This window comes from Drosophila ficusphila, unplaced genomic scaffold (genome assembly GCF_018152265.1).
Source record: "Drosophila ficusphila isolate 14025-0441.05 unplaced genomic scaffold, ASM1815226v1 contig_197, whole genome shotgun sequence".
NCBI classification, from domain to species: Eukaryota; Metazoa; Arthropoda; class Insecta; order Diptera; family Drosophilidae; genus Drosophila; species Drosophila ficusphila.
Genome location: NW_025064091.1, coordinates 8,583,303 through 8,610,789, shown reverse-complemented (window position 1 = coordinate 8,610,789; position 27,487 = coordinate 8,583,303). Strand labels below are relative to the sequence as shown.

Sequence of the window (27,487 nt, the reverse complement as noted above, 5' to 3'; positions counted from 1 at the left end):
CCTTTTTTTTCCATCTCAAATACAAATCTTTATAATAAATCTCTTTTATACAAAAAACAGCTAAATATTTATTTGTTCAATTTATTTGCATAAAGAAGAGTACATATGTTTTATGAAATATTATTTTTCTAGTGATTCTTATTTTAATGTACTTATTTCATCACTCAGATTCAGACTTCTGAATACAAAATTCCCAAGCTATCAATTTAACATTGTATTTTAACTGGTTGGTATTCTATATTACTCCCAAATTTTTAATGAGATTTTTTTTTCTCTGCACTGAGTAGGTAGTCTAGACTACAGTGGGGAAACTATAAACGAAATAGGGGTTACAAAGTGGAGACCGCTCAATTACCGCCATCGAAAACCACAACAAAACATTCCACAGCATGCGGAAGTTATGGAAGTTGTGATCTCCTCATTATAAGGGTGAAAGTTATAGGGGGATACATTAAGTGAGCAGTGATTCAACTAATAGCTGGTCTTTGTTTAAAAGAGACACTAAGACCAATAAAATAAATTACTAACATAATGAAATAGATCATTGTGATATAAGCAAATTTCCTTTGCCAGATTAAAAGCCTGAAAATCAATCTCATAATTTGCATTCACTAGAACTATTTCTCGAAATTTTCGCATCGCCTTGAATTCTCCGCTTGACTCACATATCTGGGCGTTGCAGCGTTTATTGCAGCTAAGGCATTTTCCTGCCAGCATTTTCCATCCGCGCGCTTGAGCTCGGAAACCTCGAAAGTTTTCCCGGCTTTATGAAATATTGTGTAGCGGCGAAATCTCATCGTCAGGCAAATGCATTCCATGCTGGGGCGTTGGATTGTGGGTGTTGGGTGTTGGGTGGTATTTTCCAGAGCGGCTTGAGACCGACATATAGCTAGCTCTATATAGCCGCTACAGTTGGCTGCCAAATTGAGACTCTCGCATTGGCACGCGTCTGCATTGCATTTGACCTCGTTTTCGCCTAAGCTATGGTGCCATAAAGCCCCCTTGGCAGCCCGGAATTTCTGGCAAGCAAACTGGCTGATGGAACGGGCGGCATCAGCATTAAATTATATTTTATGCGCAAATTATTTAAGTTGAGCACAAGTTGGCCAAAATAGGAGCATTAAGCTGCTGCCTGCTGAAAGTGTCTATACTTATATATTTATATATATATATATACATAGATTTATATAAGTATATTTGAAAATTCGGGGGCCTCATTATTTGAGTTGCATTTCTCGGGCGCGCTCTCCTTTTTTCTTGGCTGATGGCCATGGCAAACAAAGCCATTAACTGGGCGGAAAAGGGGGCGGGAAAATGGGTTTGGCAATTGACTCTTTAGCTTTTGATTTCGCCCCTCGGAAAATGCATTGATGCGTTGCATTTTCTATTCCTTCCATTCTTTTTTGGGTAATTTCTGTCCTTTTTTTTTCTTTGTTTTTCGGCTGGAGAATTTTTTTTCTGGCTGTTTTTTTTTTTTTTTGCAGTTTTCATGCGAAAAGTTTTCAATTGCTCTGGCGTCACTTTTTGATTGCTTTGATGTGTTTTTCTCGCACATTTCCCCAGCCTCAATTCATGACAAAAGTTTTTCGGCGCAGCGACTGGAGAGTGGGGTACTATACTATATAGCTAAGCAAAGTTTGCCTTGGAAGGATGAGTCCTGCGGACAGACAAAAGCTGAGAACTTTCGCTTTGATTTTCAAATATCTTCTCCGGCTGCATTTTCCTCATTTTCCCTACTTTTCGTTTCGTTCTTTTTTCCCCTATTTTGGGTTTTGCATTTGCGGCGCCATTCTACTCCTGTGTTATCCTTGGCCTGACAGAAAAATGAAAGTTTAATGCGTTTGCCAAATACAATTTTCGCAATTTTTTTTTTTCTCGCACGCACACAACACACAGTTTTTTTCTTAGTTGAATTTAGTTTGGAAATTGAGTTTTTCCATTCGCGCGCTTCCTCTAACGCTCTCTGTATAAATATATATGCACATCTTATAATATATACATACATATATATGTATCTGTGGCGCATATATATATAAATATATAGATGTACTTACTTTGTTGGCCGGAAAATGTGTGCGTCTGTGCGGAAATTGCATTTTTCACCCTTTTTCCCCCATTCCGCGTTACTTTTCTTGTACTGCGATTTTTTTCCCTTTTCGAATTTTATTTTGCGAACTTTTTTTTTAGCGCATTATCCAAGGGCTCAAAGGGGAGGCCAGTGCAAGTTTAAATGGTTTAAAGTGCTTATAATGCAAATATTAAAAGAAGCTGAGGGATGAGTCGAAAGTTAAGCGTCAGAGCAATATAAAAGTTCAAATCGCAAAGGGTTAAAAAGTATCTTTCGTGGTAATAAAAGAACACTTAATGCTGTCTTGACCCTAAATGATTTATTTAATAGTAAAACAAATTTATCAGGCCATTGAACATTAAACTGGGAATGCCCGGGCGATTTAAAAGTTTAAGCTTTTGCCATTAAACAAATATTGACCTAAGCCGTACTTTTTAATCATTCTTAGCCACTGTGCTATTTTTGAAACAAAGAATATTTATTTCGCTTATCATGTTCGAATTATTCAAACTCATTGTTTACCTACTATATCTTCTATAAATACTTTTGTTTACTCTATCACCGGGTTCTGGTTCATTATTTCTTTTGTTTACCCGTTTTCCAATGCCATTTTGCCCCGACATAATCCCAACTTGATTTGCATAGAAGCTCAATCAATTTTAATCAATCTGCCCTGTGGGGAATCCCCCCCAACCAGCCACCCCCATTTTAATGCCCCAGCTAATTCCTTAATTCATTCGACCCATCCCAAAAGCCCCGCTCATATTGGCCGATACAAATTACGATTTCGTTTAGTTTTTAATTGAAAATTTTTCGAAGGAAGGAAGGAAGGACGACTCCACCACGCCCGTTCGGAGGATATAGAGGAAAACCCACGTGGCTATTACGGTGAAAAACGTAAACGCAAAGGAAAACAAAACAAAGCAAAACAAAACAGAACAAACACAACGAGGGAGTAGTACATTTTAATCTACAAATTGAATTTCCCTACATGCCAAAAAGGGAGAGAAAGCGAAGGGGGGGGAGGGAAAGGGAAAGGGAGAGGGGTAGAGGGGTGGAGGGGAAAAAAGAAAGGCGCCGAACGGATGGAAGGTCCTTTTAATTGCCCAGCCGACTTGTTTACATTCGACGGCGGCGGCGACCGGGATGATTCGAAGCCCCTTGGGCACCACGAATTTGTTGGCTGTCAAATAAAACAAGACGCATCAAATTATTTCAAATTTATCGCGCGACAAAGGTGTCCTGCAGAATGTTGTATCCTTAACCGCCTGGCAGCTGGTCGCGATGCCAACGGTGCCGGCGATTTCAACCCCGCAGCATACAGTACGGAACATGACAGAAAAACCCTCCCCGAGGCCCAAAGCCAAACAAAAACTATTGGAAATGTTGTCACAGCCCATCCGTATCTGGGCATCAACGTATCTACGTATCTGCGTATCTGTGGCACTCAGGTAGCGAAGAAGGGGGAGAGGGAAGAGGCGGGGGGCACATATTTAGCCACAGATTCGTACCGCAAAATGACAGGCCAGCGACAATTAATGGCCATCCCAAAAGAACAGCTCGAACCGTAAATGTATCTAACACACAAAATGATATTTTGACACGCAGCCGACTAAAACTTGCAATTAACTGAACCCAAAAAAAAAAAAAATAATAAAAATGAGGAGAAAAAGCAAAGAAAAGAGAGAGAACCATAGATACACGGATTGTGTATCTTTTGGCTTTTGTGCAATTGTGGGTTAATGGCACTTTAAACTCCGCTCCACACCGAAAACCACACAGGAAGTGGACGAGAGTATCTCGTGGATACGTTCCGTCTTTGATTCATATTTGGCACGCAATAATGCAATCTACGAGCGGCCGAGAACGAGAACCAACAACCGAGAGATAAAGTCTGGAGATCTTTTCCGTTCCGCAGATACATTTAAGAGGCACCTTGAATCTAAGGTTTTTTGAACCAAAAAAAAACAATCTATACACTTTAAAATAAATGAGAAAAAAATGTCTGGAGCAATGAGACTAAATATTGTTATTATATATAATGTTCAAGTATAAAGAATGATTTTAAATTATTTAATTACCCAAAAGTTTAGAAGAAGGAAAATAATATAATTATTTAATAAACTTTTAAGTATTCGTCACTTTTTGTTTATCATTTCCAACATCTGCTAGCTTTTAAGATACTTAATGTGGTTTCAAAAATACTTTAAGCAAAGAAAAGAAAACCAGAACAGTCAGATAAAAAAGACAGATATGTGCATCTTACAGATACAATTTTCGAGCACCTTGAAAAGGCGATTTCTGTGGTTAGTATATGACTCAAAAGGGGCGTCTGGGCGTGGCCGTTATAAATCATACCGAATGGTGCAGAAATTAACGAAACGCGGAGAGCTTAAAATGCAATTTAGTCGATGCAATTAAGGGGCGACCATGACTCAGACAAAGGCTACAAACCCCCCCTGCACATCCCTTCCCTTCCCCCTTTTCTTGGCCACGCCTCCTTGGAAAGGAACAGGGAGAAGGGAGAAGGGAGAAGTAGGAGCGGGGAGTGGAGACAGGGGGCCAAAGAGCCACGCCAAAAGAATACAAAAGCGTCGACTGATTTTTATCAACTAACCAAGCGTAACGCAGACAAACACTTCCTAAATCACTTGAGTGCTCCGCTCCTCGCTCCTCACCACTCTTGTCTATTTTATTTTATTTCGGAACAACCCCCAGAAGGCAGCGCTTCCTGTGCCACATAAAACATAAATTATTTAATTTTTTCCCTCTTACTTCGGGGAGCTTGGCATTCTTTTTTGGGGCTGCCTCTGCCGCTTATCGGAATTTTCGATGGCGACGGCGGCGGCGCTTAGAATTCGAAAATTATGAAACACTTCGGTTTTGGTTCCTTCGCGCTTACCACCATATATATATATATTTATATATTATGACCATCTCTTTTGCCCTCGCCTGCTATCATTTACTTCATTAATTTCTTTATATTTATTTGGCTTTTGTTGGCTTTTTTTTTTGGTCAAGATAAAGAGAGAGAGTGGGAGATGTGCCTTCTGCACTCGAATTTCATTGGGTTGTTCGAGTATCGAATTCTTGGCGAATTCAGCTGCGGGCGTCATAACAACTGAAATCGGGGTTCTAATCAAAAGATCTTGCACAAAAGGTTTCGGTAATCTGATCCGTTGAGGGATCTCCCAGCACTCAGAAAAAAAGCAGAGAAATTTGGTCATTAAATATATTGATTATTTTTACAATTCCCAAAGGTAAATTATGATATTTTTTCTGTCTGTAGCTTGAAAACAGGGCTCTGAGATCTCAATAAGTTCATGTATCTTTAACATGAGTTAACGGATTGATTTCCTATGTTGTATTATATTCGTTGTAGCTCAGTTTTGCATGTTGGATATCTTTAAAACCTTATAAAGCTATAAGTTTAAATTAATGAATTCCAACTGTTCTGTTGTTTCTTCCCCAATATAATTAAAAAGTTATCATTCAGGAATGTGCATGCAAATATCAAAATAAAACATTGATACAAATCCCTTTAAAATCCCTTTAAATTATTGTAGCTTTGGGATTGATTTGCCAACAATCGATACCTTATGCCAGCTTCAATTTCAGCTCATCTTCACTTTGGTTCCCATTCTTTTTTGGGGATTTTTCCCATCTAAGTCCCCGCACACAATTCAATCAAACTTTGGCGAGGCCAAACTTTATGACACCCCAACTTTTGGGAGGAAATGAAAAACTCGCGGCATATGAAGAAGGCTAAAAGGAGAGAAGTCAAACGTTTTGCATGGGAAATGGGCGAAAAGTCAGTAGAGGGAGACGGCAAAGGTTCCGAAGAAAGAGGGAGAGAGAGAGAGAGGGGTATTATAGGGGAGTTTAGGTGGCAGCGACAGGAATAATAAATATTCAGTTTAAGTAAATGGGCTTTTATCGCGCATCTCTGGGGTGCCATAATTTGCCATTTTTGCCAGCCTGTCTGCGTTCTATTTTTTGCCCCTGCTTTCCCAGCTTTTCCTTACATTTTCCTTCGTTTTCGCTTCTTTTTTTTGTTTTTTTGGTTTTTTGGTTTCTTTCCTTTGCGGGAAAAGGGAGCAGCCAACTGCCTGTAATTGATTCAACAAAACGACGCAAAGGTGCAAAAGGGAAACAAAAAGCGAAAACTTGGCGACGAGGCAACAACAATTATACGCATAATATATTTTCAGTCATAAATATGCAATGTGTATATACGTAAACAAACACGCGTGTACGTTGGAAAATAAAAATTATCAAAACCAAAGTCACGCTCAGAGCAGCAAAAAAAAAAACGAAAGCCCAAGGAAAACATCGCCCATAAAATGTGAAAAATTTGCCCTGGCATCTTTTGTTTCAGCTTCTTCGGATTTTTTTTTTTATTATTTTGTGTCGTTTTCGTTGGGGAGAGGCAAATCACTTCAGCGAAGGAGAGGCAACAATTTAGCTCATTTATTTTTATACATTTTAAGAAACAATAAACCAACGGCCCATAAAACACAAGCCACCAAATGAAAATGATTTAAGGCGCACGAGAATTATTTCCTTGGAAAAGTTCAACAAAATAATTGCAACGTTTTGTTGGATTTTGTTTTTCCCGCCGGTGATTTATATTACCAAGTGCGTTTTCCATGGCCGAGGTAATGTTGTTAAACGGCCAACACTTTCCAGGGAAAGTAATTTTGACCGAAGTCAGAAAACATATATTTGCGGACTAAGAATTTAAGTTGCAGGCTTAAAAGATTACAAAGACTATGTTTAACTTTTCAAAACTAAATACAACACTAACACCAAAATACTTGACGGGATTCCTCTCTGCAAACTGTGAATTTGTTAGTATTGCCTTGAAGTAACACCATTTATTTTTCTCCTGGCTCTCTCCCAACCAGTGTTGCACAACTATTTAAAACGCATTGCTGAACTTTGGCAACATGGAGCTGTTGGCTGTCATTTTAGCTAACTGGGAATGGAATTGAATTAAGCCTGCTTTGGCCATCCAATTAGTTGGCCCCGTTTTTAATGCCGAGCGGACAGGGAATTTGTCGAGCGGCCCAACTAAGAACTGACATTAGTTGGGAAGTTTGGCAACCCCGCCGCTTTGGGAAAAATGCATCGCTGTCATTTAATGAGTTTGCTTCGCACTATTTTGTGCAGCAAAAGCTTTTCCTTGTCAGGCTTTAAATCCGTTGCAAATTTATACATATATATCACTATATAGAGTATATATATAATATATATATATTTATTTGGCTGTAGATTTTTCGCGACAGGATGCTGAGCTGGGAATGCTGAAACTTGAAATTTAATTATGCCGCCTGCGTTTCGCTTCGGTTTGTTTTTACTGCTTACTTTTGCCTGCAACGTCTTGAGATGCAGGCAAAAACACACAGCAGCCACAGTCACTTGACTTCTGGAGTGGCACTTTTCCCCGGCATTTCCCCCCCGCGTTGCCCCTCCGCTCACCGACTTTTCCTTTTCCACCCGCCTTTTGCCACTCGCACTCGAAATGCTTAAATGCTAAACACGCCTGGCAAATTAGCTCCTTGTTCGCCCTTTTTCCTCAACAGGTTCGCCACGTAAAATCCATCCTTCGTTGGAGGGAAGCCCTCCCTAAAAAAAAAAAGAACCCCCCCTGCAATCCAAAGCAAACACCTCCCACTGGCTTATCAAATTTCGAAACTTTCAATTGCACTTCACAGCTCGAGCTGATATTATAACTAGATTTGATTACATTTTGATTCGATTCCATCCAGGATTTCGTTTAATTGGTCTCCGGGAAGAAAGCAATTTCGGGACAAAGTCCCCCCCGAAAGATTTACGATTTACGATGCACCCTTTATCAACGCCCTTTCTTCATTTCTTTCCGCACGCTCCAATTCATTTGGAAGCGATTTGTGTGGATTTATGGTTTGTTTGTCTCATTGGCAACTTGCTGCATAAATTTCCAATAATTATGGAAAATAAATCCAGCTGGAGATCGTGTGTAGTGTGTAGTGCGCTGTGTAAATGCAAAATCAACAAGAACAACGCGAAATCAGTCAAGTATTTTCCTTTTTTTTCTCGAAGGCAGAGGCAGAGGAGGGAAAACGACCAGTTGTGCTGATTCACACAGGTAAAAACTCGGGGCGAGAGGTGTGAAAACGGTTTTAGAGGCGAGTTTTGGTAGGGGGGAAAGGCGAAGAGGGGAGGGGGATGGGGGAGCACTCGAGTGTTTGGAAAATAAACGATGTTGTCTATGACAAGGCATGACGGTAATGACCAACGCTGCTGGACCAGAGATTCTGCTCCTTCTTGGCCAGCCTTCCTTCATCTGCTGCTGCTTTTTTAGCCGCGTCATTGTTGCCAAGCTCCTCGGCAGCTTTGTTTTTGATTTACTTATACAAAAGCACTGCGGTAAAATCGGAGGGGCTTCGCAGATACTTTTAAAGTAAATAATATTCCAGAATAAAAGCTTAAAAAGTGGTCTAAATTGTCAAGAACATCTTACTAAAAATGGGATTTAAGGCAATCCGCATTTCATATATTAAAAATATTTTTGATAAAGAGAAATAAATAGTTAATACAAATAATTATGAACCAATATTTGTAGTAACTTTTGAAGAGTTTTAGCAACCTTAATGTGGATATATTTATTAATGGTTATTTAACATTACCTATTTGTAATGTAAGTTTTCAATGAATACGCTTTTCCACATTAACTTTCTGCAATTTCCCGAACTTTTCTTATCCTGCTGCTTTTCCCAACTCGTTCTTTGGCCAGTGCATTTTGCACATACCTTTGCAGGCATATTTTTGTTTTGGGAATTTTTCAATTCAAGGTTTTGGCCGGTGTGCTTCGCACCTCTCTAAAAAAAAAGAAGCCCTCTTTATCCCTCGCTCCACGAGTCCCGCCTTCGGTGTTTTTCTCCGTGTTTCCTCTTCCTTGGTTATATTTTTTTATTATTATTTTGTGCAGCATCATGGTCCCAGGCCCCGTGTTTCTGGGTTCCAGAGTTTCTCGGTTCTCGGTTCTCGATTCCCGGGTTTCTTGTCTCAGAGCTTCTCTGAGAGGCTGCTGACTGCCTGCCTGCCTGACTGCCTGCCTGCTATCAATGGCAAAACCTTTTTGGATTGTTATTTTTGCTGTCTGCACTTGTGCGGAGGAGCCGGAGAATCGGGCTGACTGGCATCATAAATCATCTCAAGTGGCTGCCACCGCTGATGCCGCCGCCAGCCAGCCCTCAAAATCCTGCTATTTCGGTTCTTGTATCTATAACTATAACAATTTGCAAGTGTAGCTAGCGCGCGCTCAGATACAGATACACACGGCCATACACTCATCGCGCGGACTGTCAGTCAGTCAACACTTTTGACATTTTCGCTGCACTAATTTGCGCACTTGAGCGTATTATTGTTGCCAGTTGTGAACTGCAGATGGATGGATACTTGTGTTTTAGATACAATTTGAATTCGTATGGGGGATTTTTTACGACTCAATCAGCTGAAGAAATCCAATGACTTTCACACAAAGAAGAAGGATATAAACGGCAGATGGGGTTGCAAAAAAGTACTTTGTTTCAGTACAAGATATTTGTATCTTTTAGGGCAAGATACAATATCTAAAAAATGTGAAATTCTACTTAGATATAAAATACCTATAACTATTTCCCTAATATCTACTACATAAAAAACATTTAAGAGTAACTTTGCAATCTCTCCTCTTCACTTTTGTAAGAAACATTTCTACAAATATTTTTAAATACCGACTTATAATTGTATATTAAACTAAAGAAACTATGGCGCGGCACTTTATTGAGTGCGCTCTTTCATCTGGAGATACAAATACATCTGTTGTGCCAGAGATACAATTTCAAATTCTAAAGGAGCCCTTTCCTTTCTCACAACTTAATCCGGGCACAGGTACCTCGAGACACTCGGTTGCATCCATGAGATACATTCTCTTTTTCGTGGCGTTAAACTGACAACAGCTGTGCGGCACATTTGCAAAACGCTGAAGGAGCGAGGAAAGAGGAAAGAAGATAAAGATGCGGGGGAGGAGGAAAGGGAGAGCATTTCGTCAACATTGCGACCCTCTGATTTCTGCACTCTTCAAAGCAGGTTATATACGCCATAAGCCGGATTCTTCGCCACTTTATTGCCCCAGAAATGTGGCAACAGCGCATCAAACAGCTGCTGGAATTCCTAGGGATATTTCGAGTGTCTTTCACCCGAGAAACCCAAGAAGATCACGATTGAAATCGATATTTCAAATTGGTCAGCTTCGAACTATAAAGTTTTTCAATATTTATATTGGAAAGTTTTAACGAGTTGTATAAATAAATCAACTATTTTAATTGTTACTTTTCTCACGAAAGATCTTTAATAAAGATGTCGTGTCTTTAACACTTTATAAATTGGCTTTGAAATAAATATAAACAAAGAAGGGATAGGGCGTATGGTTTTGTTTTTATAAATATATCAACATGATGACTTTATATTGGCTGAATGGATTTTTTAATCGTTTCGGTAATATAAATAATTACCATATACTCAAAAATGTACTCATAAACTTAGTTTAGACAGAAATACGCTCTAAAATACTTAATACATATATCTATTTGCGTAATTTCAAAGTCTTAATGTCTTTAAAAATTAAGTCTTTTGATACTTTAAAAGAATAACTTCGCTTATTGTTGGATTTATGAGCCATAAAGAACACATTCAATTAAGCCAAATTTCAGAAAACTCCAGCTGATTGAATCGAACGTTTTCGGACTCTTTCAACAATTTGCTTAATTGCAAAACGCCACGAATCACTTCACATTGTCCCAGAAGACTAACAACAACTTTACAAGAAAAAAAGGGGTAAAAGGGGTAAAAGGGGCGTCCCGGGAATTATTCTTGGTTCCCAACATCGGCGGGGTATATGGGCTATATATGCCTATAAATCCATCCGCTTTCGTGGCCCGTTGATTGCCGTCGGCATTGATTTATGGCCACAAGCGGCGAAGATCGCGGATGCCAGCGATGGCCAACGATCCAAAGATACAAAGATACATTTTGACAACACATGGCGGAATCATAGGCAGAATAAGAAAAATAAATATGGCTCCGCAATAACCATTTGCGTTTGTCCATTAAACAAATGTGCAAAAAACGAAAACACCAAATGAATTTGTAAGGCAGCGAAACCTAAACAAACTGGCGCTCACAAATTGAGCAACATTTTCGAACCGGCGAGGAAAACATTAAACACCAAGCACAAAAACTAAAGAATATAAATTATTAACTATGTTGGCACTTTGGCTAATGTATTCTTCATTTGTTTTTTTTCTGAGGCCTCCCTTGTCAAAAAGTCTGGTACTTTTTTGTACACAAAATGTGTTTAAAGGATGTCAAAGTGTGTTGAACTTGACAGCTGCATTTATTTATGACAGCCAAAATATTGGTTTACGACGAGTTGTTGGTTAAATGTTTGCTAATTTGGGTTTAGAGTTGCAGTCGTAAAAGAGATTTAATGATGTGAAACTCGGCTTCGTTATCGATTTTATTACTGCGAAGGTTTTTTGATCATAATATGTATGTGTTAATAAAAACTGATTGAATTGTGCACGTCATTGTGTCGTTAAGATTACCAGTAAAATGCATTTTCCTTAATTATGAGTACTATATAAAGAGAAGCCTAAGGCACCTAAAAACTTTCCCTACTTTCCGCAATTACTTGTTTATTATACTATTTAACTTGAATCCTTGATAATTATATGAAATGTTGGTCGATATTACATAAGTTATTCACTATTTTAAATAAATTTTTGCATAACGATTAATTTGTTTATTTATCATTCTCTATTCAAAATATTGATTTTATTTACAAACTTCGCATTGAATTTTTCCATTCTTTCACCATTAGTTGTTATTTCAGACATTTTACACCAAAAAATCAGAAATTTAAAACCAAATACAAAAGTGGTCCACTTTTGTTGTTTTTTGGCAATAACATTTCCGTCTGAACATGAGTGAAATGCAAAATCAATTCGGTAAATATTGAACATAGCCATTATTTTCATTTTCTAGTGTCTGTGATTACACTTGTTATTTATTGTTCCTGTTTTTCCCTACAAAACAAAATGTTTTTTCACAATTTCTCGCTCTTTCTCTTTCTCTTGTTTTCTGGTTATTTGCATTTTGCATTTTTGGCAATTTGCAGAAATAACAAAAGCGAATGGCGGACAAAAGAATGGGCGAAGAAAAACACAGTTAGAATAGTAAAGCGTAACGTTTTCACAAAGTTGTTGTTATTTGATATTTCACTTTTTGGACCCTTTTTTTAGCGTTTTTCTTTTGGGGCCAAGGAAAATGTTTTCATTATTCATTTTTTCCATCATATATAAGTGACCTACATTTTTTGTTGTTTTTTCCAAGAGCAATTGCACTTGCAATTCAGTTGTTGTTTTCGCTTGAATTTTTTGTTTTATTCATATGTTTTTATCCAAATAAAGATGCTGCTCAGCGGTTGTAATCCGTTTTAATTGATGTTTTGTTCCAAGAAACTTGCATTTTTCTCAGCGGTTTTGTTATTTTGCGTTTTATTTGTGTGTTTTTTATCTGGCACTTTAGCACTTGAAAAAAAAGTGGCGACAAAAACAAGGATTAAATGAGGCTGTGAAAACGATAATCGAAGTCGAAATTAAAAGCAATAACGAATACAATTGAAAAACAACAACAAATGTTCCGCAAAAACACACACACTTACACACGCGAGTGCGAGCGAGATGGAGCGAGTTGCACGCGTTTACACGGAGCCGCAAGAAAAAAACACCCGAATTTAACGGTACAACGGCCGCGAAAGAACCGTTCGAGTTGAAGCAAAGTCGACGAATGGCGCGACAAAGCGCAGGACGCGATAAAGAAGCGGAATAAGTATACGCTGGTATCGTCGGTCCGCTTGTCCGTTATCTACCTTCAACGGAAAGCGCCATCCGAATACTAAGGGACTGAACGTAAATCCGCTCTCTTTCATCCGCTGGAGGCGATTACTCCTATCTGCTAACAGAAACTCTACAGAAACGCTTAACAGGACAACGATTTCTCAATCGGTTTGGGCCACAGAAACCTATATGCAACCCTTAAGAGAAATTGGTGAAAAGGGCCACAGAGAGTGTTTGAAAAAGAGAACCACGATTGAGATTTTGTTTGCTTCGCTTCGTTTCCACTCGTGTCGCGTTCGGGTGGCTCTCTTTGACAAAATTTTCTTACATTTGCAGAGCAACGGCAGACTCCACCCCCCTCTCGCCAACAAACCAGGCTCTGGCTGCTCTGCAAATTTGGAAATGCGTTATTCCTGTTAAGTTTCTGTTAAAAACCGAGTGGAACTACAGTGCTTACATTCCACTGGTCGCAGAAACAGGATTCGCTAACATTATGTAAGCGGCCACAGGTTTCTGTTGTTGTTTGCCAACATCTTTCCTTTTGTATTTCATTTGTATTACTTTTTCGTTTTGTTTATTAAACAGCTGTTTGGTGTTTGTTTAATGTTTTTATGTTTTAAATTATATAACAAGTAAAGAAAATTAAATTAAGTACTAAGTAAAATCTATTTATATGTAATAGTCAACTGTTTTAACAGTTCTCTTGAAAAAAAAAACGGAATTGGGTTTACTTTTTTAAAACCACTCAAATATTTATCTTTACTTTTAAATTCAAGTTTCACCCTTATCAATTTTTATTATAAAATTGTTTATTATACTTTCCCTACTAAATTTATGCTTTTTGCTCGTTTAATGTTTTATGTAACTATTTACTGTGCTCTTAAGACTCCCACTACTTTGTTTCTCTTCTCTTTCCATAGACTCTCTTATACTTTTCTCTTGCCGTATCCTTTTTGTATAGCAGTTATAACAGTCGGTACTCTTATACGCCTAAAAAGTGGTTACCAACTTGGCTATTTTCGGAAACAACTTGTTGAAGGATTTGCATTTTTATCTCATTTATTTGGCTTGCCATAAAGTTGTGATATCTTAATATTTCTGGGTCTTTAATTTGCATTTTTTGGCCCTTTTCTTAAGCTCTGTGTGAGTTTCATGTTTTTTGCCAAAGATTAATTGTCCAAAATGAAAAGTGGAGTGTTATAAATGGCGATCGTAACTTGACACTTTTTAAAACAAAAATACAAAAATAACAGGGAAACAGTTACAACATTCGGGCACAATTCTCACATTCAAAAAAACAAAAACAATAATAATAAGGTCAATCAACGGACTCAGCGGGCGGTGACTGCGCTGCCGGCGTCGCTGTCAACAGCTGTCGCGCATGCGCATAAAAAATGAAAGAGACAGCTATACAGAGAGGTGGTGAGATGTAAATGCACACAAAACAATTAGGCGACATTTTAAATATTATTGATTTACAATTGATAAATGAGCTGGAATTTTATTAATTAATTTTTAATACTCTAATAGCTTCTAATTAATTTATATAAAAATAAATAGCAATTATTCAATAAATTAAATTATATTAAATTTGTGGTAAAGTGTTTTCAAATTGCTTTATAATTATTGTGTGTGTTATTTTCTGTTCTATTAAACTTAAACCCATTTTGTCTTTTATTTCTTTACGAAAATAACAAATGGATCATAAATAATTTTTTGTAGTGTACTAGCAGTAGATTAATTGCATCGTCGGCGGCGTGAATTTATGAATTTCCCATGAGTGATGGGATCTCACTCCAATTTTTTTGAGCGCCACTTGAGGAAAAGGAAAAGCAAGACAACATATTTTCAAATTTTCCCATTTTCTTTCTGTAGTTGTTGCGTGGGCCCGCATTGTTTTTGCTTTTATTATGGTTGATAGTTGGCCATTTGTTATTGGTAAGCTGATCCGTTACGGTTGGTGGATATATCTCCCGTAAACTAGGCATAGTCCAATCATGAAAATAATGGACAACTTTCATCCATTCATCAGAGCAATTCAATGGAAACCATAAGGTTTATAGAAAGTAACAAAAAAAAAACTAAGCCAATATCAAATATATTTCTCTAAGAATTCGAATTCTTAATTCTTAAAGTTCTTTAAACATTTCGTATGTTTTTAAAACTACACCTCCTAAAACCCATTTTATAGAATATCATTTATTTTATTTATGGTTAGCTTAGTTATTTTTCCCTATAAGTGAATTGTAGATTTCGAATGGCAATATTTTCTTTATTAGAGGTTTAATGACTCCGAAATTGTCAACGATTTCCGTTTCGAGTTCCCAGGCTTAATCTGCTCCCCGGATTGAACTTTCAACTTTGTTTTGACATCCAGAGACAAATTCAATTAAGCCAAATCAGTCGACAATTAAACAATTGAATATAATTACGCGAAATTATGAGCGTCGTCGTCGAAAGAGAAGGGCGCCGAAATTGCGGATTTACGAAGCTCAAAAGGCCTAATTAATAACGAAGTGAGCAACATGATGACGAAGGTCTTCCAGGTTTGAAAGGCCTTCACATCCGAAGTGAAGAACCCAACTCAGTGGGACGTCTCTGCGGTCAACTCCTACTGCTTTTTGGATATATTCTTGTGCCATCAGAGGCGAACCCCCAGACCCCGAAACCCTTTCCATTCAAATATAAACGAATACCATCCATTTGTTTGCCCTGCCACCTTTTCAACTCCTTTAATGAAGTGGATAAGCAAACTGAAGCCAAGTATCCCACTGGTTTTCGTACCGTATCTGTATCTGTATCTGAATCTTCTGGTTGCTATATCGCCTGGCGGATGTGTGTGTACAGTTATAATTAAGTGATACACATAAACGGGCGCCCCAGACATCGACTTCTCTCACCCGTCAGTTTATTCGAATTCGTATTCGTATTCGTATTCGTATCCGCATCCCAGGTTTCAGTTTCTGTTTTCTGTTTAATGATTGTTTTCAATTAGTCTGTTCGTTTTCCTCGCCTTTGATACCCGCTCATTGCGATGGTTTTTGAGAGGTATACCCTTCTCTTGGAAACCTTTCCGTTTTGGGGATCGTGTTTCCAGAAGATCGAGTGCTGAAATCACACTTTTTCCGCTCGGAAATAAATCATCGATCGATCATTAAAAGGTTTGCTTAAATTTATTCAGCCGCTTAAAGAAACTATTAATCTGATATTATCATCCATTCGGTAACATCAATTATACGAAGCTTTTAGTTTTATTAATTAACAATTTAAAACATTTTTGGGTATTTAACTAAAATATGCCACAGAAAAACGTTTTTTATGTGTGATATTAAATTTCAATTGAATTTACCCGTTTTCAATAATTATTATACTTTTTAGTAGCCCTTTAACCTTTTTCAAATAAAACTTGTTGATTTTGTATTGAATAAAAATAAACCTTAATTGTTTATATTTTTTTTAACCCACAATTATTGTATCTAGCAGTTAACTAATGTTTTTAAGGCTTAAAGACCTTTAACCAAACATTAATTTCTTAGGTATCTCAAAGTCGAAACCCTTATATATTTAAATTTCCGCTAAGATCCTCTTCTCCTCCAGACAAACAAATCTGAAGAACAGAAAAACCGAGCCAGTCACTCACTAAGCCACTCGCTCAATCTCTGACTCACTCACAAAAAAAAAAAAAAAAAGTGCGGAGGCGTTGGAAAGGGTTTAGTTTTTTACAATTTAGTAGGGACTGTGTTCGGAACAAAAAACCATTGAGTCAATCCGGTACGAAGCGCCTTTTAAGTGTTTACGCTTGTTTTATTAATTCCCATCATACATCTTCGACTGTCAGCGAGAACGAGCATCTCGAAATCATCTTCGACTTCTCACCAGATTCGATCATCACTCGTTAACGATCTGCCACAACAAAAACAAACCCATCAAATCGATTTCACTTGTAGTTTAGTCAAAGAAGTATACCAAGTAAAATGTAAACTTTAGTACTTGAATCACATATAAATATTATATTTATTAAAACGAATTTTCTTTCAGCAATTGTTTTTCTTTTTATTTCTGTATTTCTATTCAAATAAATATGACACCCTTTTGAGATTGATTTTAACTAAATGACTATTTCTTCTTGTTTTCTGATTCCGTACCAAATCTGAATGTTTCTTGATTAAAGATTTAGAAAAGTTTAAAGAGCCTCTGCTGCTTTTTGTTTTTTAGTTATTTTTAGGGACTCGGTTTCGCTTCCGGACAGTTCAGACCCAGATCTGCCAAAGACAACTGGAACGAATGACGACCTCAGTGCAGTCAATTGACCGCTAACTGTTGCAGGACTCCATGTCCTCCGAACTTGTGGCAGCCACAACGTGTGGCAGACAGCTTAAGACGCTCCCTGACAGCCTGTCCACATACTCGCCACACTTGGCAAAAAAAAAAAAAGGGGATTGATATACAAAAAAAAACTCTAAAAACATTAATGTTTAATAAAGAATAAATTCATAAATTCAGGTATTTTGTTTTAGGAAATTTCAGAATACTTTTCAGACTAAAAAAAGTTTTGATAACTTGTAAGCCTCTTTTTTTTATAAAAAAAAACAATGTATAAATTTGTATAGTTTTATTTTAAATATGTACATTTAAACTAGATTTGATAATTAAGAAAAGGTGTTAGCTGGTTGTTTTCTTTTTTGACAAATTTATCAATAAATATTGTAACTAATTTTTTATTGTACTTTTTATTTTCAGAATCAGTTAAATGCTCGTTCCGGTTGTTTACGATGCATGATAACTTCGAGATGCTGGAAAGGGAAGTGGGGAAAGGGAGGGGGGAAGGGGAAAAGGGGGAGTGGGTCAGAATGGAGGCCGTGTCGTTGACAGTCGTCATGCGCAGCTACTTAGACGGACATAAAATTATGATTACAGCAAATGCCACATGCTCCACATACCACTCCCCTTTTTTGGGGGGTAAAGGGGGGAGGGGGGTGTGCAAGGAAAAAGGAAAAGCATAAGGGGGCGGAAAAATCCGAGGCAATTCATTACAATAAGCTCACGAATGTGCCATAAAAATGGCAGCTCTCTTTTCTTGCGGCACTGCACTCGAAGCATGAAATTGCCAATTCCAATCCGGTTTTAGTTGTAAAAACTTTCATGATCCCCACATTAATAGAATATGCCATGTACTCCGCTCACTCAGACTCCAGTCCCCGATAATCTCTCATCTTTTCGGCAAGGCCATTATGGATTGTTCCCACCGCAGCTTCCGCAGGATTCCCAAAACCCAGCCCACGAGGAGCAGGTCCTTTTGTTCCGGCTATCTGTTGAGTTTATTTAATGCTAAGAAGTCTTAGTGCCAGCATTAAAGATTATACTAAGCGAACACTTCTTGGGAAATCTACAGAGTTACACTTGAGATCTTAATCTTTTAAGTAAATATATTTTGAATACTAAAAACTTAACAGCTTATTTTAAGTGCAACAAATAAAACCATAGAAAAAATGCCTATATGCAGGCTATATTAATATTAAATTAAATAAAATAATTAATTTTGGGCTACAAATCAATACCAATTTTATAATTTCCTAAGAGCACAAGTTGAAAAGATTTTGTAAATGGTCTTAAAAATAACTTAGAATGAATAAAATGTAACATACAAAATCTCTTGTTAATAAACATTTTCAGAGCTTATATTTCCAGTTAATATTATGTTTAAATTTACCAGCAGGTAAGCCAAACCCTACTTTACAACAATTTGTAATTCTTGGCCAAATCCCATCCTTTTGGGAAGCCATAAGCAGTTCGCTTCTTTCTGGCGCATATCTTACTTACATCTGACATAATTAACCGCCCCAAAATTCCACGAAATTAAGCTCTCCTATTTAGCCCCCTCCGCAGTAATTTAGTGTAAACAAACCACTTGACTATCTCAACGTTGTCGTCGTCTCCATGTTTTCCCTGGGAAAATCCACTCGTTTCCCGCCTCGCTTTTTAAGCCGCTGGCTCATTGTTTGTGCCGCATGGTTTTCCATTCCATTCAGAGGAATACGAATACCCGATGGAGCTCGACGGGAATGGAGCTCCTCCAGAAGCTCCGCAATCATTAGCTGTAACATTAGCGTCTGTCTTGCGGTGGAAACTTTCGGCTACCTGAAACGCTTTTCCCTCGCTCTGCTCTTCCCCTTGCCCTTTCCCTTCCGTTTTTCCTTTCCTTTCTCGGGGAAATCCACCAAAATGTGCAAGAAGTACAAGAAGCAGCAGGGGGAGGAGGAGGTGGAATCCAATGGCAATGGTTAAACCTATAAAACCACGTAATCTCCAAGCGAGTTCTTTAATTATGCTGCACACACACACACAGAGCCACTGGAAGTTGGCACTGGAGCATCAGGTGGCAGGTGGAAAAGCCGCCCAGAAGGGGGAGGGAGAAGGGAGGCGGGGCAGCTCCAAACAGGGAGCCTAAAGGAGGAGAAAACCAGGAGGAGCAGAGCAAACAAAATGCGAGGCGAAAGCCGCTTACAAAACCGCAAAATGCTACGGACATCTTTTTGCGCCAGTCGTTGGGCAGCGGGGGAGAAACGCCCGAGCGGGAAAATCAAGAGGGTTGGGTGAGGGGGGAGGGGGAAATCGGAGGGTCTGGTGTCCGGAAAACTGGAGACAAAAAAGGCGAATCCAATGGCCACCAAAGGCAGCCATTTTGAAGTTTGCCGCTGCGGCTTTGGTGTCTCCACATCTGCCTGGGATTACAATGGAGCTGCACTTGTAGATGAGATACGAGACTGCGGAAAAGCCCGGCAAAGACAAGAGCGAGATGGGTAGACAGACGGCCACCGACTGAGAAAGAGACAGATAGACCAACTGACAGTCGGACGGACAAACGGACGGACGGACGCCGATAAACAAACAAACTGCGATCCGGCGAACACGGATGCCAATGCGAAAGCATTTTGCGGATTTAATTGCCGTTAACATGAGGCGAGCTCCATTTTCCTTTAGACTTCTGCAACACGCAAAGAAATCGAGGAGCAAGTTCTCAAAAATCAAAAAAAGAAATAAAAAGAAATTTTAAAAAATATAATGGTTTAAAACACCTTACTAAATTTAAAGGTATTTTTATTTAAAACTGTTTCTTTTCTATCCATTTCTTTGACGATCTTGTATTTTTATTGTGTATGAAACCCAAGTTTTATTTAAAAACGGCCTTTTTATACACCTCTGAGAAATTCAGGTTAACACCATAAGAACTTGCCTAATTATTTTAATTTTGTAAGCGATATCTTAAAAATAAGTTACGATTTTTGTAGTGTTTTTTTACTATTAAAACTTTGTTGTTTATGCTCCTTTTTTTATTATTTTTGGGGCTTAAAATGATTTTAGTATATTTAAGATACTAAACACCTAGATTTACCAATTTGTCCCAGTGCATCTGTTGTCTGGACGGGTTTTGGGCAACATGAGTCTCAAAGAGTGCCGCAGTCCAGCCGTAGATTAGAGGGCAAACGTTGACATTGTGGAGGTTCCTTCGGCACTGTTTTCCCCAATGTTGTTTGGACTTGCCAAGCTCCCGCAGAAAACTCCACTTTACCCACTTTTGTCACCCCAAAAATTTCGCTTGATGGATTTAAGTTTGGTTTCAATTGCACAAACAACACACAGAGCTTATAAGCAGAAAAAAATAAGATTTCGATGCTCCCAAATAGCGAATAATGTTTATAGTTGATTTTAAAAATAAAGGTATCTCTTTGAAATATTTTTTAACTGAAATTACATTTTTCTGTCTTAAGTAAGACACATTGTTGTAAAATAACCTGCCATCCATAATAAAAATACAAAGCAAGTAAATCTAAAATATTCGATAGTTTCAAGAAAGAATTTAAATGAGAATCAAAAGCTTAAAGGTGAAATAATTGATTTCACAGAAGTACAATATATAAATGGCGGTCTGTCAATGGTTTTTGGGACAACCCTTGAATGTCAAATATCTATATTTATTTAAAACTATTATTAAATGAATGCTTGATCTGCACTTACCCATTTGAGTCGCCTGGTGAAAGCGGTTTAAGCTGCTGATCTGATCGGAGGTTATCGCTGATAATATAATCTGTAAAACAATAACAGGGATAAATAAGAATAAAGTTAACATATGTTTTTTGTTGGTAAGAAGCTTTCTTTACTTGTCCCAAACTTAAGCTTCTAACAGAAAAGAAAAGCGCTGTAAAAACCCTGTTAAAGGATAACTGTCTCGACAGGACGAAAAGCTTAACTCACTTCGAAAAACATCGCCGCATTGCAGAGCAGTACCAAAAAGCTTGGGACTAAAAGCTTGGGGGCTTTGTGCAATTTCCCTGCTTTTTATTTTCCTTTCTTGGAGAACATTGTTAAAATTTCCCTTTATTTTTTGACTTCAATACGTGAAAAATAATACAAACAAATAACACATATAATTTAAACACAACCCTAAACTTGACTTCTAGAGCTTAAAACTGATGAAATTGAATCGGGATGTCTAAGGTGCATTTCTCAAAACGTTGAAAATCTATATATTAAACAAACTTTATTTATTTTTACATTTTTTTGGACTCAAAACTGAGCTCATAACATGAGCAATTCTCTCCCGATATCAAAGTGGTTAAAAAACCTGAGAAAAATTAACTGAATGAATGAAATGTCAGATTTTTCTAAGTTTCAAGTGACTTGAACTTGACTTATTCTTTCCCGATTTTTAAGTGACATTAATCACTAATCTTATTATTGGAAGCATCTAAGTATTTGCATTCAAAGTTTTCTTTTTTCAAACCCTTCTGCATGACAGATTTCTCAAAGTTTTTTGTGGAAATAAACCTATGTGGACTCACCCTTCTGCAGCTGGCTGGTGGGGATGAACTCCTCGTGCTTCTGGTCGCCCTTCTCCTCGTACTTCAGCTTGTAGTCGGAGTGCTTTCGAAGGGACATGAGGAGCGACTGGGTGCGCGGTGGGATTTCTGGAGGCGCGGGTTCCGGCGGCGGCTCCTCGGACTCCCCACCACTGCTGCAGTTGCCCACATCCAAGGATCCCAGGACGAACTGATCGTCATCGCCACTGTCCTCCGGTTGCAGCAATTGTTGCTTCACCGCGGCAATCTGTTGCTGTTGTTGCTGTTGCTGCTGCTGTTGGGCAATTTGGAGTTGCTGGTGGGTCTGGGAATCGCTGCTCGAACTGGTCATTCCACTCAATCGATTTAGAGTATTCCGATTGCGATGACTGCGATTGCTCGAAGCGGCCGTTGAGGACGAAGCAGATGTTTTGAGGATATTTTCCAGGCCATTCTCCTCCCCGGAAAACTTGGAGCTCAGGAAGGGATTTGTGCTGCGCGGCGTGTTTGCAGTTCCGCCGTTCTGGACGCTGCTTCCTCCGCTGCTGCTGCTGTTGGGAAACAGTCCCAGATTGGCGTTCGATTGGTACTTGCCCGCCGAAACGGTGGAGACCTTCAAGGGTGACCCCATCGAGGAGCGCTGCTGGTGCGGCTGCGCGTAGGTCACCTCGGGGGCGGTCGCCACAGTGGGCGGGGCATCGCCCAAGGGCGTGTCCTCCGGATGGCGATCGCGCTGTCTCAAATACTCCGGTTCACAGTCCGAATTGTAGTGCTCCATGCCTGAAAAATACAGCCGAAAATCAGCAATTAGTTTCAGTTAGTAAATAAATATTATACTAATTATTTAAGGATTATCAAAACCTTCAAACAAAATGCGAGGAAAAAGTAAGCATATTATTTTAAATAGTTTTTTATTGTATTGACATGATTTTTTCCAGATGGTATTTTCGAATTAAATTTCAATTATATAGCTATCATAGGAACAACTTATCATCATAATTATAACTTCGATGTTGTTTAGCCTTTATGGCTTTGGCTCTTCATTAATTAAACTAAGTAAGTATCTCCTTCACCAAGTTTGAATTTTATTGATTTTTTTCCTTTAATAAAAGTAAATTATTATATAAATATCTCCTTTACCATTAAGTTCAACTCTTTTATTTTTTCCTTTAATCAAAGTACTACTTTCCAATTGCTCTTTTATTGCATTTCTTTTTTTATGCACAAACGAAATTTGATTGGAAAGACTTGGTTGGTTTTAGGGAATCCATAAGAGCAATAGTTTCATGTTTTAATGTCTACACTACGATCAAACATTTGAGGAGCTTTCTGCGTAAGCCAAACATTTACAATTCCCACGCCGCGGGATGCCGCTTTTGTTTGTCCCGCTGCGCGGAAAACTGGGGAAAGCTGGGGAAATTGGGAGAGGAGCTGGCTTTTCAATTTTCCCCGCAAGTGTAACGGCCGGACAAACAATTTGCGAGGAGCGGGAATCGTCGCGTTCGTCCGAGCGTTATTAGGTTGTAAAAAATGAATCGTAAATTGCATTAAATATTAACAGACAATAAAACGAAACGAAATGCAGGCTTCCCGTAAAAAAAACGGAGCGGTTTTGGCTCGGCAGTCGCTCCGATTTGCGTTTTATGCTTCGATTAAGTTCGCCCTGGGAAAGTGGGCGGAAAATGGGGCGGAAAAGTGCGGGGGAAATGGGAGGGAGGAGGGGCGTGTGGGGAAAATAATACCGGAGAGGATGTGCCATTGTATCGGCCATTAGGCAGGCGCTGCCAACTTGATTGTAATTGAATTGCACACTGCTGACGTTCGCGGTGCTGCCATCGGAGTATTGTCAAGTACAGTGAAAGCCAGCACTTAACGAACCATTTTGTATGGCTTTTATGCACCTGTTAAAGTCATTCAATTTACCGGGAAAAAGTGTGTAAAGCTTTCAACAATGTAAACTTGATTGATTTCCTGTGAAAAATTGTTTCCTATGCAGCTTTATTATTTTAAGGGTGTTTATTTGTTTAAAAGTAAATATAAGTAATAACATTAAACAATAATACAAGCTTTTTAAATAAACTGTTGGTTTGTTAGATGCTTCTATCTTCTAAATGTAATTTAAATTTACAGACTACACATTTTTGCGTTTACAGATTACACAAACATGAATTTCCAAATAGGTTGCAATGGGTTTTACTATTTACGCTGTGTATAAAGTAAATTAAATGTTTGCCTACCAAAATCAAATCCAAATGTGGTATTACTTTTGTTCAGATCTATCTGAGTCTGTTTCACTGTCTTTGTTCGGTTACATCGGGCGATTTACTGAATTCAATCAGAGAAATGTCAGGAGTGCCCACAATTCCCCCTCTCCTTCAAGTTTACCTTCAACCCTCCACCGCCCCCTTTTCCCGCCCTTCTCTTTATCCCAGCATCTTGGCCAGCTCAATTTCAATGGCCGGCAATCGGAATCGATTTGTGCGCCAGGTCCTAAGCCACTCGGTTAGTTGGTTAGTTGGTTACTCGACAACCTCGACGCAGTTGCGGCAGCTGAATAATTCAATTAAATAAAATAATGAATATTTACTGGCTTGACCGACTGGCAAATCGCATTCGGTTCCTAATATCCATCCTAAGAAAGCCCTTCATCATACACTGGGCGGAAAATGTTTAGTAAATTTATATGGTATACAACAATATGAATTTGTGTATGTAATAATTTTTATTTAATTATTTTTATTTTGCGTTTTTAGTTAAAAAAAAACCTTAGTGAACTTATAAACTATACATGAGGGTTATTCTGTTAATACTCTGATATTCCTGATAAGATACGTACATACATCTTTAGAATCTTAAAAAATTAAACATTTGGAGAAAAGAAGTAATCGATAAACGTTTATAGAACCAGAATTTTCGTGGGCACTCTCAGGTAAGATCAGAGGCCTTAAAATAATCAATGTTTTTTCTAATCATGGAAATTTTATTCGGAATTTACTAGTGGGTACATATATTCAAAAGACCTGTACTTCAAGATCTTTATAATCTTCAAATACAAATTACTGCCAGGATCTTAAAAGTTTCTCAAATGGTAGCTTCCCTATATTATTAAAGAAAATAAACTCTGAATTATGTCCAAATTAATTAATTACTTTCTGGAATTTCTCGGTGTGTATATTCGGAAAATCTAAATCTAAATCTTGTAAATTGGTTAGAGAATCTTCTTAACTACAAATACAAATTGCAAACGGAACATAACAAAAACCTCTCTGAAATTATAACTCTCACATTTTTTATCAAACTAACTTGCTTCTTTTTGTAAGTGCTAGATATTTCTCTATGTGCATTTGCTTGAACACTCACTTGCCAATTGCTGACTCTGCAGCAGCAGCTGGGCGAGCAGCTGGGTGTCGAAGGCCGTCGTCTGTCCGGTGTTCTGGTACTCGTCCTCGCTGCTGCTCCCGTAGCCGTGACCCATGCCGTGACCCATTCCCAGGCCGTGACCGTGACCGTGTCGGCCGTGACTGTGCCACTCGGCGGACCGCTGGCGCCTCAATTGCTCACCGCCGCCGCTCGCGGATCCCGTGAGTCCTGCAAGTCCGCCGGAAGCATAATAGTACTCGCTGCCGGCAGCACTGCCGCTGCCGACGCGTTTACGGCCAATTGTGCCGGAGTGACTGCTCGACATTATGATGGAAGCTTGGAAGCCCAAACAGCCGGATATTTGGCTATTCGAATGAGGTGGAACTCAAGCTACTCCACTGCAATTTATCCCGTGGATCTCACACTGGAAGTGGATTTAGTCGCGGATATAGCTGCGGATATAGATGTGGATACAGATGCGAATATACTCGTAGAGGCGGATGTAAATGTGGATGTGGCAGCTGCCACCGCTGCTGCTGCAGCTCCGCTCCAGCACCTCCGGCTGGCCAACTGGCTGTCCATGTGGTGGTCCATGGACCAGGTCGCTTTAAGTGCTTAACCGAATTAACGCTGAAACGATAAAAACGACAAAGTGTCAGAGAGGAGAAGATAAAGCCATAAATGCACGAAAATGAAAATAAATAGCAGCCGGTACCAGGCTATCCTGGTATTATCCCCCCCGGTACTTTCACTTTGACTTCTGGACGTAAAGTGAACTTAATAGCAATTGCAGGGAGGCATCCCATTCCCATTCCCATTCCCCTTCCCACACCCCCCACAAAGTAACAAAAAAAAAAAAACAAATAGTGTTGGTCACATGGAGATTATGGAAAAAAAGCCAAGTGACGCGAGAAATGTTTGTAGCTAGAAACGAAGTATCCTTTTTTATTCTTAAGATATTTGGAATGTACAAAAACAAAAGAAAATTCCATATGCAAACAGTTTTCTTTACATTAATAAATATTTAAGGTAACACATACATTAAAGCACGATATAAAAAATATCCTTTAATGGCAATCAAAATAATTATATGCAACTATAATCTTCGCAGACTAAGAATTTTTTAGAGTAAGTTTCTAAAATAAAGAATATTATTATATTAGCGCTCTTAATGTTTCCCTTATATAATTTTACATTTTTATGTTTACATTTATATTTATTTATTTAAAGGGATAATTATTTGCAATAATTTTCTTTCATTTTTTAGAACTTTTCTTTGAAGGACCTGAAAATTGATCTTTATGTAATTTTTATTGATAAATGGTTATTTAATTTTTCAAGTCAAAAACAAATCACATTTTCCGCTACAAAAAGGCCAAATTAGCATCGCTGCTGGCCAGCCCTCTGTTTATGGCTGCTTTCTTGGCTTAGACAGACAATTTGACTTTTGATTTTGATGAGTGAGCATTTGAATGCACTAAAACACAGGGGCAAAGGGGCAGGAACACAAGTGGGTCATTACTGGCAGCCTCCACTGGATGCGGGTTAAGGCTGCCTGCTCAATGGCCACGCAAACGTTCAAAGGGACACGAGGCACAAAGGTTATCCTTTCGGAGGACTCAGCCCTTCCCCGGCATCAAGGACTCAAGGATTGTATGTATAAATGCTATCGTTTACGATGTTCAAAGGCGAAGCCGTTCCGTTCCAATGGAAACTCCTATGAAAGGCCTCCAAAAGCCCTCTCAAATCGGAAATCCAATGATGAATTATAATATATAACTACTATCTACCTGCATTTTCAATCTGATTTTAGAAAGCTTAATTATGTCAGTAGATTGAAAGGCTATCTCTCATCTTATTTCACACGAAAAATATATGCAAGCATTTGATTCATTTCATGTTTATTTATTTTCTGAAATTTGTTAGTTTTAAAATGTCTTTTAAATACTTAAGATTTTAAAGTGTTTTTTAATCTTTTTTTAATCTTACAATATTTACCATTATTAGCTAAAAAAGACTTAACAAAACCATAAATTGTACCTCTAACTCATCGAATATATTATTGCGTACAGCCTAAACAATGAATTTCAAAATGCAAATCCTTATGTCTAAATTTACAAGCGCTTAGCACGACAATACACGAATATTTATTACTCCCTCAGCTTTTTAACAGCTGAAACAATAAAGCAAACAAATAATAGGATTTTCCTTGTTTTCTATGACTGACTAATATTTTAATACCTTTGTATGAATTTATTCTACAATAAAATTAAGTCTTCGAACCAATTGTTTGCTAG

The 27,487-nt window shown here is 38.3% G+C and overlaps 2 protein-coding genes across 2 annotated transcripts in view; both read right to left on the bottom strand.

The window, feature by feature from the left end:
- Positions 1 to 12,811, bottom strand: part of LOC122320907 (teneurin-a-like) — a 50,282-nt gene extending 37,471 nt beyond the window's left edge. Inside the window, exon 1 of the mRNA XM_043209549.1 lies at positions 12,466 to 12,811. The gene's annotated coding sequence lies outside the window, so the exon portion shown is untranslated. The remainder of the gene's footprint in view (positions 1 to 12,465) is intronic.
- LOC108097884 (teneurin-a) overlaps positions 1 to 25,530 on the bottom strand; it is a 155,108-nt gene extending 129,578 nt beyond the window's left edge. Inside the window, 3 exon segments of the mRNA XM_017200420.2 lie at positions 21,010 to 21,079; positions 21,834 to 22,610; positions 25,191 to 25,530. Coding sequence (XP_017055909.1) covers positions 21,010 to 21,079; positions 21,834 to 22,610; positions 25,191 to 25,515 — 1,172 coding nt within the window. The 5' untranslated portion in view covers positions 25,516 to 25,530.
- Between the last annotated feature and the right edge of the window lie 1,957 nt (positions 25,531 to 27,487).